The sequence below is a fragment of the Nipponia nippon genome, unplaced genomic scaffold (genome assembly GCF_047370975.1).
Source record: "Nipponia nippon isolate SJK-2023a ecotype South Korea unplaced genomic scaffold, ASM4737097v1 scaffold_3, whole genome shotgun sequence".
Taxonomy (NCBI): domain Eukaryota; kingdom Metazoa; phylum Chordata; class Aves; order Pelecaniformes; family Threskiornithidae; genus Nipponia; species Nipponia nippon.
Genome location: NW_028262347.1, coordinates 25,222,228 through 25,242,490, shown reverse-complemented (window position 1 = coordinate 25,242,490; position 20,263 = coordinate 25,222,228). Strand labels below are relative to the sequence as shown.

The window sequence follows — 20,263 nt, the reverse complement described above, 5'->3', positions numbered from 1 at the left end:
GGGTTTTGCACCCCTGATTAGCCACAAGCTAGCCCTGACAGAGTACAGTGGTAGTCCACATTAGGACTAAATACAACCCTGGCCATGCAAGTAGACTTCAGCCCCTAGAATTGTTCACAAATCACAGTTAGATTTCCCTGAGACAGGATCATGGGCTGATCCTAGTAGCAAAACAGGATGTTGTATATATCAGTACCTTACAATATGGTTGTTTGCCTACACCACTTTGTCAGAACTTTACCTGAGCATATTAATATATTCTCTATATAAAGACTGTTCACTGTTCTCCTGCATAGTAACTCCTCAGAACAGAAAGCAAATCGTAATTTCAAAAACATTTTCACTTAACTCCTCCTCTTTTTTTGCTTCTAATTTACAAACAGGCTTTGTACATCACAAAGATTTATTTAAGAATAAATCATAAGTTACCTTATCTCTAGGCTGCTGATTCCATTCACTGGCTTTGTGTATTTTAATGACAGTCTAAGAATAAGAAACAGATTTTTAATGTTAGAGTAGTCAGCTTTAATTAGATCATTGTGACATTTCAATCGGAGGGAATATTCTAAATCAATAGGCAATTACAAAAGTCATATAGCAAAGGTTCAGTACACAGAAAAATATGACAAAATATTTCTAGAGGTTTTTTTACCCAAGAGCAGGTGCTTCAAAGTAAAGGAAAACAGAGATCATGTTTCATTAATGTACTTCCAGCTGAATTACCACCTAGTAACTGGCAATACTCCCCTTCAAGGGAATTTTACAATGATGATCTCATTAATGCCAGTGGAGATTTCAGTGATTCTGAGACTGGGCTCAGGGAAACCTGTTTGGACCAAATATAAACAAACAAGGAAGTAAGGAATGTAAGAGGAAAAAAACTGTGAAAATAAGAGGCTGCGTCTGAACAATTTTTGTGGTCTTGCCTCAATCTTGTTCTTTGAAGAATACCCAATATAGTATTTTTTTTATTTTGGCTGCTTTAGAAGAAGAAAATTAAATTAGTATTAACTTGACATTGCACCATTTATGATTAGTTTTCAGAATCACATGTATTATGATATGAAATTTCTTGTGCTACTCACGTTGTGTTGATGTCTGAGCACTCAGAGGAAGAAATATCCACGTTCTGCATTACAAATGTTGCATTTGTCAAATCTATAAAAACTGAACTGTTGGCTTTGAGGCTGAAATTACTAGCGTAAAAAAGGATGCATATATCATTTCCAGTGGTCACATTCAGAGGAGGATATGATAAACTGTCTTCTTCCCCAGTGGCCATTAATTGTCGTCTTAATTCCCCCACCACATCAGTTCTTCTAGAAATCTGGAATAACAGCACATTAACAATTCACCTCCTTTGCAAGAGATAATATCAATTGAACACAGACCTTGACCGTTCTGTACCATGAGCACCCATCCTTCTTAAATCCTCAATCCACCTCAATATTTATTATTGTCTGTCTATTTAATTGGCAGTGTGGAGGCTAATGAGGTGGTGTTAACCTAGGTTCCCATGGTCAGGTGTCCACATGTGAAAACAAGCACCACTGATATTAGGCAAATGAATATAAAACGATGTTGTTAATGCTGCCTTAAGATAGTAGTATGCATTAGTGCTAACAGGTAAAAGAGGGTTTTGGGTTTTTTTACAGAAAAATATACTGAAAGAAATTAACTTTTCTTCTGTGATAAAATCACAAGAAAACTTCAACTTGCCAGTTCAGTGATGACCCCCCTTAGTAACAGTAAGAGTTTTTGCACTCTTCATTTTAACAGGCATGAAAGTAGGCTACTTACTTAACTACAGCAGTGTTATATTTAGACTTTTCTGATGGCTTCTGGAAAAAGAAGATCTATGCTCATTTGGCTGATGTGGTGAACTCCTACAAGAGACTTCACTGCATATATACATTTGCTTTTAGGAGGTTTCCAGGAATTCCCTTTAATAGTTAATGCTTTTTTACAAATGTGCCCAGGGCATCCTTGGTAAAACAGCCCCGTTGATATCAACGGTAAAAGCTAGCTGACCTTATCAGATGATAACTTAATCCTGTTGTTCATATCTTACTCTTCACTTCTTACTCTGTTCATATCTGGGCTATTCCATCTATTTTTAAGACCCATGTCAGCTTTACAACTTTGTATTTTACAAGTGGCCTCTGCCCTTGGATAACTTTGGGATACAAGGAATGAGAGGCATCACAGGGGTTACCAGAACTATAATTATGTGGAGCTATTGCCTGGAACCACTTTTAACAGGTTTAAAGACAGGCAAAGACCATTTTCCAGTCTGGAACAGAGGCTATAATATCGCTTTATAACCTGCCTGTGGAGAGCAGCCCCAGAAGATTTTGTCACCTTAACCACTGCTCTGTGAACGCTATGGGCCATCTGTTATTTACAATGCATCTTTGCAGGTACCTCATTCTATGAACAAAGCAGAATGGGTTGAGTTAAAAACCTTTGACTAAATGCTCAAATGATGATTGCAATCTTCCTCTCCCATACATGCATACTTTATGAATTTCTTTTTAATTCAGAGTAGTGCCTTTTCAAATACATCAGAACATGCATTATTTTAAATGAATACCATTTTCTTTAAAAGAAGAGTGTACAACAAAAGAAAATATTCAACTTTTGATATAAAACTTTTAATCTTCCCTTAGGCTCTCCTGAAATGTAATCATTTTATTTCAAACTGAGAGGAAGAGCTGAAGTCTAAATTATATCCTGTCTAACAATTGACTTCACTATGTGGGCCCCGCATATCAGCTAAAGAGGGCTTTAAAAACCACCTGCTAATAGCTGAAAACAAGGTTATGTTGGAGACTGTGATTGGGCTAACTTAGGGGATTAGGTTTAAGTATCTTAAAATAAAAAGAAAGCTATTAAAATATAATCATGGGACTACAGCTTTATTTCTATTGCTCTGCTGCCAGTACTTTGTCATGAGGCTCTCTCATAAAGATTCCCTTTTGTCTCTGAAAAAGCACAAGAAGCAAAAGAGAGTTTGCCTGTAAAGAAGGGTTGTCAGGGACTAAGAAATCCACTAGTTTCCCATGATTAAACTTGTTTTAACAAATTTACCCATGCTGAAGAAGGGAGGCAACACAGCTTGCCAAACACATTTCTAAAAGTGGGCTTTGTTTCGGTCATATTTGTGGCTGAAAATACAGGCAGTCATGGACTGTGCAGCCCAGCGAGTCCTCACTTGCACAGCTATAGACAGGCAGGATGACTACACCAAATGGGAGCCTGAAAGTATCAGTTCTCTGGAGTAATGTCCCCCAAGCAATCGCTGGCCTGTATATTCATCCCTTCAGCTTGGAGGTGCATTTCTATAAGTTACCTCTGGGTGAAGTAATTTAGCACATTTGAAATCAGAAAGCATTACCTCACAGAGATTAAAAAAAATTTAGTCTTGAGGCTTGAAGGAGGATCTCTGAAACACCCCAACCTGGGACCCACTGGAGACCTGAAGATGCCAGTCGCTCCTTCCAGCTGACCTGCCGTGGGAAGCTGAGAGCTCCCCCAGTACATCCCTGCCTCTCTGTTTCAGGCACATTTTCGTATTCTTTTGTTGCTGCACAAACATGAGCTTACTGAATTAAAATCATTCTCCCCATGCCACATATTTCATGCTAAACTATAAATGACAAGACACTTCCTTGAGAAATGGATTATATTTACATTGAGTTCTTGTAAATCAAATTAGATTATTTAGGAACAATCCATAGTGGCAGTGTTGTCAATCATTAAAGCATATTTTATTCTGTTGTTTAGTGCCCCCTTCGCCTTTACCTAATCTGAACTATGGGATGTGTGAGTCACTGTCTTGTTCCCCTGGATTTATCAATGACATTTTTGATCTCAGATATGCAGTGAACTATCACAAGACCTGATTAAATACGATACAGAAAAGAAATGGTGTCATTTACATTGTCCTAGAGCAGAATTGAACGCTGTAATTACAACTGAACCTGCAACAGAAGTAGCCTGGACAAAATTCTTCCCTTTGGTCTGTTTTGCAAGCCTCCTAATTCAGAATCATCTCTCTTGGAAAGCAGAAAAACAGCTGATCTGGCAACATTTTGATGCACCAACATGCTGATCTTTTTCAAAGCAAACAGACCTTACATCCAAAATTATTCATTTGTTTTGTTGTTGTTGCTTGGGTGTTGTTGGCTGTTCCAAAACAGAATGGCTAGAGAGAAGAAAAAAGATTTTGGGGCCATTTTATATATTTGAAATTACAAACAAATATAAATCGAATGGTTGCAAACACATACGAGAAAAATACAAAACACTGGGAAAATAAAATTTTCATTGGCTGAAATGATGAATGGTAATGAACCATAGAAACAGGCTATATTTCACACTAGTTTCAACGTGGGATTTTTGGATATCAGTTCAGCAGATGGTTATGCCTTCTTTTTCAGTCTTGTACTTCTTGACTTTTTTATTGCTATGTTTAGGTGTGCACATCAAGAATAAGAAAACTGTCCTGGTGGTGCTTGTTGCTCCTTTTCATTTCTAATGGTATGGATCTATGACCACAACCCCTCTGTGGAGTTGTTGCTCTTATTGTAACAGCTAGGGCAAGGGGAAGGCCTTTCTGTACTTTCAAGGAGGAAGGCAAAGAAGAAGAAGGGTCCACTCCTCTTTTTAGGTTGTACCTTAGCCTAGTCCCTGCCCCTATACTGTACTGTGTACTACAGTGCGTTCTCTGTATATACCCTACTTAGATGGCAAATGGTAATTTTTCCAAATTTAGTCATAACACAATTAAACCAGTTGTTGGAATCACAAAACTACATAAAAATCTTAGCTTCTGTTAAAAAAAAAAAAAAAGTGCAGTATAAGAACCACATATTGCTTAGTAGTATTAAACTTCACAAATGCGGAAAAGAGCCTGAAAATATTTAGGGCATGCAGGTATAGACAAAGGCTCAAAATACATTGTGAAAGGGAAGGTGAAAGAACCCTTCTGGGTCACTTACGATGGCCTGAATCATGAGGTGTAATTTCTGAGGAGGGGAGGGCAGGTACTGCAATTGCTACCATAGCACCTCAAAGACAAACACCTGCTATCTGACCTAGATTTTGGTTTTGGTAGCTTGAACTTCCTCTGCCCATAATGTACCACCAGTAATTCTTTTGACAGGATACCAAGTTGACTGTATGCTTGCATTTTCTCTATTTGCTTTAACAGGGATCTTTACAATCTTTTTTTGCAAGCTATCATTTAAAAAATTATGCTAGAAGGCTGCCATATGCTGAGTGCAGGGGTGCTGCTCCCAGCAGAATGGCAGATCGTGCCGCTTGCTGGGGTTTGGCTGTGGCACGTCAGAAGCCACACAGCATTCACATTCCAGGCAAGTATCAGCACATTTCAAATCCTTTTCCCAAAATTGCCATTTCAGTTTCCTTCCCACACAAACAGGTCAGTTTTCCTCCATTTTTTCTAACTGATGTAGCATCATGGCCTCACTATGGACAGCATCAGCACTGCCCCTGCTAATACATCAGTTTTTCTGAAAGACACCGTACCACAAATCTGTGATGCAGGCAATGGCTCTTTGTACCTCACTGCTAAAGGTCAAAAATTTGAAAGGCAAGCATTAGAATTTGGCATAACCACAAAAATGTTCTTTGCAGTGTCAAGTTTATAAAATCACATGTATAGCAAGCAGAAGGAAAGTATTTGATTACACTTATTTCATTTCATCTGTTGGTGCAAGACTGTAGCATAACAGTTCTTTGAGCTGTCAAAATCTAGAATATCAAGCAAAGAGTTACCAATTATCTCTATTTCTGAGAGTTTGAACTGTTTACATTTTTATGATTTCTAATGTTTTGTGGCTTTTGTTTTTTTCTTCCCCTCTAGGCTATCTTAAAATATAATTTCAATTTTGGCCCTAGATTTGGTGAATCTTGCATTCCATATAAACCTCAAGCAGTCTCTCTCTGTTTTATTGAGGAGACTGGATTTGCCCTGGATTCGTCCTCTGATATACCAGAGAGTTATGCTGCCATCCAGAGGGACCTCCACAGGCTGAAGAAATGGGCTGACAGGGACCTCATGAAGTTCAACAAAGGGAAGTGCAAAGTCCTGCCCTTGGGAAGGAACAATCCCAGGCATCAGTATACTCTGGGACCAACTGACTGGAAAGCAGCTTTGCAGAAGAGGACCTGGGGATCCTGGTGGACACAAAATTGAACATGAGCCAGCGATGTGGCAAAGGAGGCTAATGGTACCCTGGGCTGCATTAGACAAAGTATTGCTAGCAGGTTGGAGGTGGGTGATCCTTCCCCTCTACTCAGCACTGGTGAGGCAACACCTGGAGTGCTGGGTCCAGTACTGGGCTCCTCAGTACAAAAGAGACATGGACATACTGGGGAGAGTCCAACAAAGGGCCACAAGGATGAGGAAGAGTCTGGAGCATCTCTCCTATGTGGAAAGGCTGAGAGAGCTGGAACTGTTTAGCCTGGAGAAGAGAAGGCTCAAGAGGGGAATCTCATGAATGTGTATAATTACCAGAAGGGAGATTGTAAAGAAGCTGGAGCCAGGCTCTTCTCAGCAGTGCCCAGTGACAGGACCAGAGGCAATGGGTACAAGCTGAAATTAAGTTCAAATTCAAATGCAAGCTTTGATGCAGCAACTACAGTCTTTTGTGCTCTGTTGCAAAGGATCTTACCTACCTGCAACTAATTTTGACTTTCATTCTTTATAAGTAAAACTGACAGAGACAAAATTTGTGCTCTGCTGCAACTGAACCCACAGGATGTTTAAAGTGCATTTTCCACCAGGAATGTTTTTAGGGTGACCTAGTTATATTCAGAATCCCCCAAACATTACCAGTGGAGATGCTTAACTTATCAGGAATTCCCAGAAGCTCATTTGAATACACCTTTCTTGCTCATTTACCTATCTCATTCAAGGTGGTAGGTTATCACAACTTCAAGGTAGTTTTTGAAATTTGAAATTTCTGTTCATAGTAAATCATCTGAAATTTTATAACTTGCATATAATACAGTAACACATATCTAAAGACTGCACAAATCCCAAGTAATTGCATTTGCAAGTGTTATCAGAACCAGAATTAAATTTCTGAAATTGTTCTTTCCTTCCACATTAATTCTCTTTAATGCAATCAGCATGAGGTAAAGCTACAATACAGCTTTCACGGGAAACAGAGCAGGTATGTGCATTGAGTAGATTCAGGAAATGTGCATTGAGTAGATTCAGGAAATTTAGAAACCTTGTTTAGAAAAATCAATTTTTGTATGTATGTATGAGCTACAGTAAGGTCTTTGGATTGTGAGAGCCAAGCCCTTACATTTTTTACTCAGACATATTTCCTGTCAACATTAATGAATTTTTTTCCTAAGTTGAAACTTTAAACTGACCAAAATCACCAGCCCACACAGAAAAAGCAAGCAGGTATGTAATGCGCTTCTCTTCAGTGAAACACAAAATAGAAAATTTGTTCTAAGTTACAAGCAAATAGAGAAACATGCTTTAAAATAAAGATCATCTAACTCAAAATCCATGCATAACTGAACTATGACAATACTTGGAGTAAGTATGGACTTGGATACCTGCATTGCTCACATGCATGTGTGCATTCACACATACACACATACAGAAAGAGTAGAGTGGAAATATACTCAGAAGTGGAGAATTTCTCAGAAATCTCACTCTTTTCCCTGCTGACTGCATGGATCTACAGGTAGATCCAGATGGAGAAGGCAGACTTAAGGGCATTTATAAGAGGACTGAGAGAAGGAGCTTAAAGTGGTCGTACTTAAAAGCACACACAAAGAAAAATGTTTTCAAAGCAGGATTAAGTTTGCATTGCTGAAACTGGAATGGACTCCTCACAAAAAATGGAAATTTAATTTCCAGAAAATGGTCTCATCCTTAACATTATACTTTCTCCTTTTCACTTCCACTTCAGCAGCTGGTAGGGAATCATTAGGCCACTGCTTGCTATCACACTGAAGTGGATTCTATGCTATTTTTACGTTTGTAAAGCAACTGTAAGCCTAACCAAGACATCAGAATAAATGTCAATAGCATGACATTTTGCCCAGAGGAATCCTTCACCTCTTTCTCCTTTCTTTATTAATATTCTGATAAAGCACGGGAAAAAGAATGCAAAGAAATGCAAAGAAATGTACATTACATCAATAACAATCATTTATTAACAATAATTACTATCATTTTAGTGCCCTGCAGGATATATGACCAAGTTTACTGGCTCACATTATCAACATATGCCTCCCCAGTCCAACCATGCATACTTCTACCAGCAAGTCAAATGGCTTGGAGACTGTGACACTCAGCTCCTACCTGGTGTTCAGCATCTCCCAGGGTTTTTCACAAAAGTGAGGCTGGGACATGAATGTTAAAGTCAAAATATCAGTCTCACTGTAAGAGATAATGATCTCACTGTAAAAGATAATGTTCTCTTTTATAATTGATAGCACTGTTATGACTTGTGGAGAGTACCCAAGTCATGGCCAAACACTTGGAGATCTTTTGTTAGAAGGGACAATAAAACTGCAATATTTATTATCCTGCTCAGTTCAGTGGCCTGTGTAAACACAATCTGCAGTGTTAGCTCCTATGTTTGTGGCTAGAAGTGTTTCTTCACAGGCCTGTCCTTTCACAGCACGGGGCTGTATAAGAGATCTCTTGACTGTCATTTACAGAGAATGTGACTACTCTGTGCAACGGAATATGGTGCAGAGATGAGTGAGGTAGCAGGGACCATGCAAGTGACAGAACTCGGAGAAGAGGAAGGTGCTGTAATGCAGGACTTGTGATAATCATTCTGCTTGAAAGACCTTAAAATGAGGCAGGGAATTCTTGCTTGTATGGGACATACAAGTACATCCATAAATGGCACAGTAGTCCCAATTTTCTGAAGAAAATGATGATATTTCTTGTTATTTTCTCACTCCAACTTTTAATGAATTTTTATACCAAACTTTTTCAGCTAACTTAAGGAAGAGCAGGAATTGGCCTATAAAAAGATCTTGATTTTAGAAAGTAAACCAGAGTATGTATAAACTGGAGTAGCAGTGGAAGGAGCTGCTACTATTAATTCTCCACCTTAAATTTCACTTAAGACAAATAACCCAAATACAATTATTCCAATGAAAACGATGTCTTGGTCATCTACCAGATTTTTAAAACTCATTTACATCCTTTTAGCTAATCAGATTTTTCAATCTAACATACAAAGAGAAAAAAAATTGTATTAATCTACCAGATGTATCATTCAAGGAGTATTCACTGATGCCAATCCCCCCAGCTTTAACATTAGATTTTGGGCCCTGTTTCAGGAAATTCTGCCACAAAGATAAAAGAAGCTACAGATTTTATATCATTTTTAGACTGCTAAGGGGAATACCCACTCCAGCCGGCTTTTCCCCACTTTCTTATGTCCATATGTGGAATCGAAGTTGCCATGGGAGATGTGAAAAAGGATGAGGAGCCTCTGCTGCAATACGAGGAAACAGAGATGTAGTGAGGGTTGGACTGAGGTTAGATAGGGATCTGGTGGGTTACCTAATTGAAAAATGCAGACAGAGGCCAAGATGTGTAACTCACAGTGCCAGGAGAGTTGACAGCACTGTTTGTCCCAGATGTAGACTAGTCACAGGGGAATTAAAAATCCAAAGATCTATAAAAGTCTCCCTCCCTCCGCTTAATATTCTGATCCTGCAGCACTTTGGAGGACTAACCTGCAAGACTGGGGAGCCTGTCTCCCTTTTTTTCTTAATTTGAAGAAAGAGGTGTGGACAGGATGATAGTATTTCATATTACGCTTATTTTTTTTTATTGATACTTCAAGGAAATTAATTTTTAACTTTAAAAGTTATACACTATTCTTACAATTCCTCAGGTCTGTCTGTAATAAATGACACTCTAAATACCGGTATGTTTTTCAGATGGTCAGATTCTCCCTGTAAAAATACTGTCTTCAACGTGACACCACCATTCTTTGCTTTCAGCATCTCCGTCTGTGTGTGACAACTCTTGTGGAGAAAACAGAGAACGTCAGAACTTGCACTGCAGGAACTTGTGAAGGGAGCCTGGCTCTGTCTTCCTAGTTTTGCTGAATCAAAGGCAAAGGCCAATAATTCTACCAAACTGGATCTTTCTGACAGGGAATTTAAAACAAGCATTTTTTTCACAGAAGATCAATAAAAAGGTGCTTACGCTCTGCTCTGCTTTCTTACACTCAGTATCCACTTAATTTTTCTGACAGTAGTGTATGTAAGCTAAAAGGTATATATATAAATGAAAACCACATCAGAAAGTCTAGACAAAGCTAATCTTAGAAACAACATCCATGCACTTTTGAATGAGATTACCATGCTTTCTTTTCTCGATAAACCTTTTTTCCCCTTCCAAGTTTGTCTCAAAATAGACGTATTTCCACCAAAGCCTAGTTCACCCTTCCTGTTAATACACTTCAACGAATGTCATCATTCTCAATTTTATAATTTCCTTCAGCTCCTACCAGTTTCTAGCCCATCAGCTAAAACAAAATGGGACCAAAGCGTGCAACCTTTGCAGCAGCTAGGTGTAACTGCCACCTCTGTGGCTGGTCATTACTGACCCTTGTCACGATGGTTTGATATTAAACTTTGAAAAACTGAACTTTATAAGGTGAAGCCTATTAGAAAACAAAGACCAACTTCCTTCCAGCACTCCTGTGGGATTGCTTTAGCAACCTCATGCCTGTTGCTGTTCCTACCCCATAGCCAAGCTTCCCTTGCTGGGTAGTGGCAAGCATGGCTGGGGATTTGGTTCAAGCACAACCAGTTGTTCCTGCTGGCAGTTTGGATCCTGAGAAAAATTGTGGAGCAGTAGCAAGGAATATGATTAGGGTCATAAGGAAATCATGTACTGGGGAGGAGGAAGGAGTTTTCAACAGCGAGGAGGTAAAGGGGGATCTAACATTCACCTGGCAATAGTTCTGCTCAATAGAAAGCAAGAAACCCTCCTTATTCTGTTCCAGGATTTTGCAAGTGATTCGGCTGAAAGCCCCAGAGGCAGAGATATCTAGCTGTTAGAATACTTGGGGTTTAACTTTCATACTGTAGTGCACTAAAATGTAGAATGATACTTTTTATGATTCATTAAATATCTGTCTGTGAAGTCACTCAGTCATTTGGGCTAAACCAGAAATCCCATCACAGAAGAACAGCTGCAATGTTTCAATAAAATTGTAAACATTGAGGTTTTAGTAAAATGGAAAGGACAGAACAAGAACAAAATATGCCATGTAATATCAAATTTGATGTCAGGCACCACTTTATGTATGGCTTTTACAGCAATCCTTCTATTAACAGATTTAGAAGAGGCTTGTAGCATTTTGGCAGGAAAAGGATAGGTTTCCTGCCTTTTTTTTACTGAGGGTTTGCCTACCAGTGACGCTAAGGACATACGTCATACAACAGCCCGATAATAGAGATTCCCATGCTAGGCTGGAGTGAGCTGGTAAGCCGACATGGATCGGTACAGTGCTATGATACTAGGTTGGGTCCCAGAAGAAAAAAAGCCTTGTCAACCTCATGCTGGGCAAATTTGCCTCTTCTCTTACAGCACCCCAGTACCTCACCGGGCTAACAGTCTGGGGGTCCTCTGGTGAGTCCCAGAGCCCTCCCACCATTGCCTCTGGGTCTTCTGTAGAATGGCTGGTGCTAACACAGGTGACTGCACAGGGATCTGACTGTACAGGGCTATTTCCTCAAAAGATATTAGTGCCAAAATTTATGTAAGCAGTTACTTTTCTAATATGACACTTTCTAAAAAGTTTGACAACTTTCTAAATTGAAGGTGACTGAAATCTGATTCAATTTAAAGTTGCTAGCTACAAGGGATGGGTTAATGTGGTCCTTGGAAAGAAATAAGATCTGTATTTCAATACACAAAGACTCCCGTAACAGTCTGTCAACATTTTATTAACACCCTGGCCTATTTCTTAGCTTTGTCTGCTAAAGCTCTAATGTGCAATCTTTGTGAATAGAAGCTTGCACACAATTCCAGGTTAACAGATTTTTATGGAAAAGCCTGTAGGATTTAATAAAAGTAACTTTTAGAGAGAACATTTCAATAGAACTATCCATCACTAAAACAAAGATATATTTCTCTGTTAAAGTCATAAATATGCTTGAAAATTACACAAAAAATTATCACCCTCTATCTTAATTTTAGAAGTATGCATGCCATATTTATGAGTTTAATGGCTGCATATGCACAATGGCTATGTATGAATAATGATGGTCCCTCTTTTCTGTTTCAAATGGCAGAAAATCATTAGCTGATGGCTTTGAACAGAGTCTAATGCTTCAGGGGATTGCAGGCAGGGTAAGAGTTAGAAAGCAGAGAAAAACACAACTCCTACGTGCACAAATATGGCAGATATAGAACTGTGCAACAAAATATCTTCCTACAACAAAACATTGAATTTCTAAAATTCGAAACATTTTGTGGCACTACATAGAGTGAATAAATTATTTCCCAAAGTGAAAAGAAAGATAGAATATGATATGCCAGTTGAAACTAAAATGAAATAATCCAGGTTTCCTCTAACTAGTCTTAATTGTGTTACAGATTGGATGCACTAAAACTTCCCAGGATCAGGGATCTGTATTTTATGGATTATTGGCAATTTTTTATGTCATGTGTTGGTAAAGTGTGTCTTTGTTCCTCTAACAGCTATTCCTTTAGCATAGACAATGGAGGCTGCACTAGAAATCAAATGGTGCAGGATGTAAATGCTTTTGTCAGTGCATGGGGCATCCCTGTGATTGCACCAGCTGGTTCTTTTATGAGGTTTATTAATTTAATTTCCAACAAAGGGAAAGAAGACAAGAAGTACTGCGGGTAGGTGCTAGGGCAAGGCTGCTCTGACCACATGCAGGAGCTACCTAGCCACACAGCACCAACCTCCTGGCTCTTCAGCCCTAGGGACATGTTGGGAGGAGACACATATGCTGTGATCCTGTGGGTGGACAGGATCATTTACAGTTTCCAAGCCTTTGCTTCCCCAAAATGGGAATGTATGTCTGCCTCTGAAAAAGATCATGCCTATGGGCTTTGGTGTATGGAGCAGGTGCTGAAGATACAACTCTCTTTGCTCACCGGTAGCAATGAATGGGGAAAGGATTCAAAGTTCCCAGAGACAACTTGCAGATCCGTAATTACAGGGATGCTGAGAATCCAACCTGTTTCACTACACTGAAAGCAGGGAAAACTGCACCAAACTTGGGACGCTACCTACCCGATTTCCAGCTGACACAATCACTTTTTGTTATGGATTTCCTGGTTGCCAGCAGAACAATGACTTACGTGCAGCAGATATTTTTTTGATGTGGCAATTATCTTCATTTTCAAAAGTGGCATTTCTACAGCAACCTGTTAGGCAAGCATGAGGTGGAAAGTCCATGAGCTTCCTTTAGTGGAGCTTTGTTTAGTCTGTTGGCCGCCTCTTCTGGCTCATGGCCTTTAGTCAAATAAGTTACATATTATGTTTCACATTCCTGTCCCAGAGAAATGCTATGTCAATATCCCAACCTTCCACTGCCAAGACACAAGACCAGCTAAACTGCGTGAGACCAAAGGTCCACCTAGCTCACTGCCAGTGCTACTGATAGTAACTAGCAGCTAAAAATAAGAAAAGGGTAAGTACAAACAATACTTGTCCCAGGATACCCTCCTTGATTTCTGTAATCTTTGGGTTAGAAACCTTCAGAGCTGAAGGTTACATTCAAATGAACACGTGTAATAGGATATTCCTTCCTATCTTTCTTCCGTTAGTTCGCCAAATCACGGAAATCCATGTACTTTTGTCACCCCAAAATAGATTATGTTGTTTCTTTAAAGGAATTTGGTGCTTCTGAATTCCTGTGTTATGGTCTGTGAGTGGCGATGATCGTGAATACTGGCCAGAGACAGCGAGTAATTATTTCCTGTTTAGCCCATGCATGTTATTGGTGTTTTTATTTATTTCCCTCTTGAATTGTGACTTTTCCTAGCTAAATATTTTAATCTCATAGCTCTACTGTATCCCTTTGGAGATGGGATGGCTAGAATCACACACAGTATTCCACTGGCTGACTCACACTCACCAAGGGCTTAGCGAACTGTTTGATGCCTGCTGCTTTGCCTCCTCCTTTCCAAGTGATTGGTAACACTCTGCTTGCTATTTATCCCACTGTTGACTGCTGGGATGTTCCAAGAGATCTACCCACGGTCGCACTGTAATCTCTCTTCTGTGAAATAGCAACCACTCACCACAGTGTAATATGCATATTTAACGTTTTCCTTATGTGTGTTACTTTCCTTCACACTGGATTTCATCTGTCATTTTATCAGCCAGTACCACAGTGCTGTGAGTGGTTTCTCCAGCTTGTCAGTACATCAGCAAACTTTGGCACCTTCGGATTTCAGCCCCCTTTCCGTACTAACGATGACTCTGTTGAACAGCAAAGGTATCAACATCAATCACCAGGGAATTCCACTTGTAATTACTCTCCACTGTAAGCACCGATCCTTTATTTTTATCCGTTGTTTCCTACCTTTGTTTTTTTTATTTCTGTCCAAAAATAATTTCATTTTTTAACCTTTTTTACTGTAGCAACAGGATCGCTTTTACTTATGTATTTTATGCCACTCAAAGAACAGTGAACCCATATCGTATTTTCTTCATGTATCCACATATTTACTACTTTAGTTTCAATCAATTTTGTCAGTAGAGAAGATAGGTTTCCTGGTAGTATTTCTCCACAGGTATGGAGCCTCTTTTCAAACCCCGTGTCACACTTGCCACTTCCTGCTCCTCTGGAGTTAAGGCCAAACTAATTTATAATTTTTATATATAGATATATATTATATAAATTATAATCTCTAAGTTGTACATTAGAAACCATGACAATAGTTTGGCAGTTTCTTATCTTATTTTAGTTAAAACTTAGGTGAAAATTATCTGACCTTGGTGATATAATACTATTCATTTTATTGTTTTATTCTGAAATCTCTTCTATTACCACCTCAGTAACAGCAAAAGTTTTTGAGGCTCATTGATTACTGAAAAAATAATCATCCACCACAGAGATGATCAACACACAGACTCATTTGGCATTATGTTGTCACTCATTCTTCTGAGTTCCTCTTTTTTATTAGATCCAACGCTCTCTGAAAGAATTCCTGTTAATGTGTTTTTAATAACAGTTCTTATGTCTTTTGCACATTATTCCTCTGAATCTCTTTCAGTCTGCCATATGACTTTGCACTGAAATTGCAAGAATTTATATTCCTTTTAATTTTCTGTATGCACACAGGATTTTGCTTTTTGAAGCATGGCTTTATTACTTTTAATAGCCTCACTTCTTTCACTTTCTTTCTTTCTTGTTGTTTAATTATGACACAGTTTGGGATGTTTCCATGTGGGGAGGAGGATGAGAGGAAAGAAGTGGTCTTTCAAAATGCTTTTTGACACACCGTTTGAGCTTTTAATATTTTGTGTTTAAGCAGTTTGCATTCCATCTACAAACAGTATCAGTCAACATAACTAGTGGAGCTTACTGGGCAATTCACCAAATCACAAATACATGGATCATTTCAATCTTTAGGTTAAAGTCCTATCACTTGGATGCTATGTTCAGCCTCAGTCTTCAAAGACTCTGTTCCTAGAATAGGGCTTTAGAATTCCCAGAATACTTATCTTTGTCTCCTTGAATCCAAACTTCCTTTAAGATACAACAGCAGTCCTTTACAGATCTATTCTGGTACTCTAATAAATTTTTTACCTTGGCATTTTCCTTCCAGAAAGTTTTTAGCATACCTACCAACATGCCATATCAATTTGCTTGTTTACAGTTACACATTCCATTTATTCTATCCTATTTTAGCCTTATATCTTAATTTTTATCCACATTATTACATTCATCACCTCTGCCTAAATATGACTATATTTTTAAGAATATTCTTTGCAATTTTTATACCTACATTTTACCATTTTCTGTTTTCTCCTAAGACAGAATTCATCCTCACCTGTCCTTCTCCGCCATCCCACCCCAGTTTTCCTGGTCCTTAGTTTTAAATGCAAAATAAATACAACTTTCTAATTTGGTATATATGGAACACCTGTGTAGGTTTCATCTATGCCTTAAAAAGTTAGTTAGCAACTGAAAATAAAAATATTGTTCTGATCAGATAAGAATAATAATTTAGTTCCATGCTGCCCTTCATTTCCCAGTGAAGTCAATAAGCATATATATATAAAAAAACATAACTATAAAATAAAAGTTAAAGTTGAAAAATGTTTAAAGCAAGTGAATCTTAATGCCCTAGTGCAAAGTCTAGGGTTAAAGGTAAAACACTAGTTTTCAGTTATTTCCCTGAATTCCCCACTGACACATGGAATGAATAACACAGAATTGCTGACAAGCATTTCTCACATCCTTAGCATTCAATTTCCAGGCTAATTTGGCTAAATGTTTGTTCATTGTTTTTTCGTCTAGACTAACAAGCAAATGGCTTCAACCAGTCGTAAGCAGTTCCTTTGTAATTATTTAAAAAGACTCTATATCTAGTAAGTAAAAAAAACCCCTGAGTTAGCTAGGAAATAATTAAGTGCATATTCTTCATCTACAAGTTAAAGTTTATTTTTTATTATAATGAAATTCTTTAAGTGGGGAGACGACTAAAGGATGAGGAATTCCTGTGGTTTCTTCTTTTAGGTTGCAAGCACTGATGCTTTATTATACTGTCAATCTATAATTGCTCCTTCAAATGTAAAAAATACAAGAGTAAATGAATAAGGCAATTCCTATATTCGAGGATGCATGAGGATATTAACCCTATAACCCCAGCTCCTGTAAATGGCATTAAAAGCATTTTTCTAACATTTGGTTCATGGGGAAGCTCCCATTGTATAATGTTCAAGTATATTAAATGGTTAAAAGCATTCCATTAATCAGAAGCTGTGAAGTCAGTGGGGTGGCTGTTACAGAGCTTAGTCTCCTCAGAGTTGGTGAAATGTGCTGGGTTTGGCTGGGATAGAGTTAATTTTCTTCACAGTAGCTAGTATGGGGCTATGTTTTGGATTTGTGCTGGAAGCAGTGTTGATAATAAAGGGATGTTTTCATGCTGACACAGAGTCAAGGCCATTTCTGCTTCCCACCCCACCCCACCAGCAAGTAGGCTGGGGGTGCACAAGAAGCTGGGAGGGGACACAGCTGGGACAGCTGACCCCAACTGACCAAAGGGATATCCCACACCATATGACGTCATGCTCAGTATATAAAGCTGGGGGAAGAAGAAGGAAGGGAGGGATATTTGGATTGATGGCATTTTGTCTTCCCAAGTAACTGTTACGTGTGATGGAGCCCTGCTTTCCTGGAGATGGCTGAACACCTGCCTGACACTGGGAAGTAGTGAATGAATTCCTTGTTTTGCTTTGTTTGCATATGTGGCTTTTGCTTTACCTATGAAACTGTCTTTATCTCAACCCATGAGTTTTCTTACTTTTATCCTTCTGGTTCTCTCCCCCATCCTGCTGCAGGGGGAGTGAGCGAGTGGCTGTGTGGTGCTTAGTTGCTGGATGGGGTTAAACCATGACATAGTCAACAAAAAAGAGGAGCTGGATGTAAGTGGAAGGTGCAGCACTGCAAAATGCAATGCATTTTAAAAAACACATTAGGTAGAAGGCAGAAACAAAGAAAATTCAACCACAAGCACTTGTCAAAGAGAAAACCTTTTCATACTCTTTTCAGCTGGGGTGCACATCAATAGCACCTGAGGATCAATACCTTCAAGAGACACTTTTTAAGAGTCAAATGCAACCACTTGTGCTGCAGATGCCCATGTTACTTATGGCTGAATAAAGTTCCTATAACTCACATTGCTTGCCTCTGAGTGGGATCAAAGACTCAACACACTTAAACACCAACTAGAGCAGACAGCTTGTAGAATGAAGCAGTCAAAAGCCCACAGTAGCTGAAGTTCTCTGAAAATGTGGAGGAAGTAGAAAAGGTTTAAACAGCACTTCACAATGCATCTGTAAAAAGTGGAGTCAGCAAAATGAACATTGGCTGGGAAGTAGCCATAATCTCCTTTTGGCAATATGTGGTTCCTCAGCATTCAATCTAACTGGGAAGTGATAACAACTATAAAACTGTCTTGCAGAAGTTTCAAAAGCAAACTTGTAAAAATGTGACATGGACACCATGAGGATCTGAAGGATGGGAAACATGATGAGATTCATGATTTGAGGCATATCTATGTTTCAATCACTGCAGCCTTTTTAACCTCTCCAATTCCAACATCACAAGTAAAATTATGCATGACAACCACAAGCCAAAAAAACTAATTAGCAGCAAGCACAAGTAGGAGGGATGACTTTGATCATAGTCCCCAAGAACAAAAAAATTCATATATTCATGAGAACTCCTGATGCAAGAGTGGAACAAGGACTGCAGAGGGGTTTGATTCTCCTGAAGAAAATAAGCTATCAAATGAGTTTCAAGGGGAAGAAAGGTCTTGGCAGGAGACTCCTCAGTTCTTGAGGTAAGTTTCTGGTTTTCAGTGGAAAATAAGATGAGAAATGTTGAGTGAGAGTTGTCTGACTAAATGCATATTTCGAGATCTCACCTAAGCATGAGAACTGCCTTTATGATTATCAGAGACAAAGGAGATTATGAAGGGTGAATTTCATCTCATCCTGCAGCAGTCCCCTACAAAGTAGGGTGGAAGGATTATACCACAAAAAGCCTTTGATTGTAAAGAGAACCACGGTTGATGAATTCAGATGTAGGCATTTACACTTCACTTGCCCAGAATTAGGTGATACAAATCATTCTGTCAATGTCAGCCCAACTCAGCTGGTTCTTGAAGGCAAAGGATTTTAGAACAAGAGTCGCAAGACGTGGCAGTTGCCTTGTTAGAGGAGGGCAGCTCTTACGACACGATGGGATATCCAGAGGAATCATCAACTGGTTAGTGAAACCATTTCATGTAGGTCACCAAACAGTCTCTGTTTCAGGGTCTTATTTCTGTCTCCCAGCTTCAAATTCTGAAACTGGAACAGAGCAAGAACCAGCCTGAATAAATCTCCATTTTTCATTGGGGCTATTAACTGATAACTATGATAGACCAAAGGGATCTGTGGCTGCACTGACTAAACTAAACAGCTCTTTCTCATCAAATCAGAAAAGAGACTCAATCATAGGGGAGTTTTTCTTTCTGTCTCATTAATTCACTCTCTGTGAAGCCAATACCAGTCTGGAATCTTTTCCAATATATGCATTTCTCACTTTTATTTTTCCCTGCTTGAGGCAATGGAAGAATGAGCGAATGTAACAAGACGATGCTATGAAGCCATTAACTGTCCAATAGCAAGGAGGCAGAGCTATTGGGAGAGTAGTATCTCATAGCCCAGTGTTTGGGAGCTTCATTGCATAAAAGTAATTTATCTGATCAGAAGGTGCTGTCTTTTTTTTTTTTTTGTGTCGTGCTTAAAGCTCATTTCCTTCACCAATGAGAAAAAGTCAACTTAGTAAATGCAAATCTTTTATACTGAATGAATCCTATTGATTCTCAAATGTACTAAGTAATGTAAACTCTTTTCCCATATGATCAAAGCCTTTTCCTTCTCATATATAGTGATCTTGGTTATCACTGGGGAGTGACGCTGTAACTTCTAGATCATGGAATATAGTCTTTATAGATTAAGCAAAGGGAGTCAGTCCTTTAGCTTAAAGTTACAAAACAGTTCACATCTGTAGTTCAAGCACAGCCAAAGATATGCAATATGTACTAAGAAGAGGTTACATGCAAATGTACAGACTGATGAACCCTCAAAGGTACTTTCCATTTTGTCTTTTCTAGCTCTGTACAGAAGCTGATAACCTTGAACACACTGAAATAACTTAAAGTTATTGTGGGAGAAAAAAAAATATGCTTCAAATGGTTTTATATGGCATTGAATTTAAAGAATTAAGAAAAGTTTAAATTGCTTATTTTTAAAAAATGCAGAACATCTTAAAATACATGCTTTAATTATTTAGAAGTGCTCCAGTTGCTCAAACTAAGTCACTTTAATTTAGAAAGCCTTTTGAAATATGCATAGATTTAAAATTCAAGAAACTTTGAAAATTGCTCAGAAAAAATCCTTCTCTTGACACCAATTCTTTCATTAATTAAAAATATTTTTCATTCCAATTGTTCTAAATG

The 20,263-nt window shown here is 38.6% G+C and overlaps 1 protein-coding gene across 2 annotated transcripts in view; it reads right to left on the bottom strand.

Annotated features, from left to right (window-relative positions):
• Positions 1-20,263, bottom strand: part of LOC104011823 (V-type proton ATPase subunit S1) — a 54,776-nt gene that overhangs the window by 12,583 nt on the left and 21,930 nt on the right. The window contains exons 7-9 of one of the 2 annotated variants that reach the window (XM_087763867.1): positions 4,136-4,207; positions 1,086-1,327; positions 430-483 (exon numbers count right to left, since the gene is read on the bottom strand). In XM_087763867.1, the coding sequence (XP_087619993.1) occupies positions 430-483; positions 1,086-1,327; positions 4,136-4,207 (368 nt within the window). The remainder of the gene's footprint in view (positions 1-429; positions 484-1,085; positions 1,328-4,135; positions 4,208-20,263) is intronic. The other variant, XM_009464123.2, reaches the window with a different exon arrangement.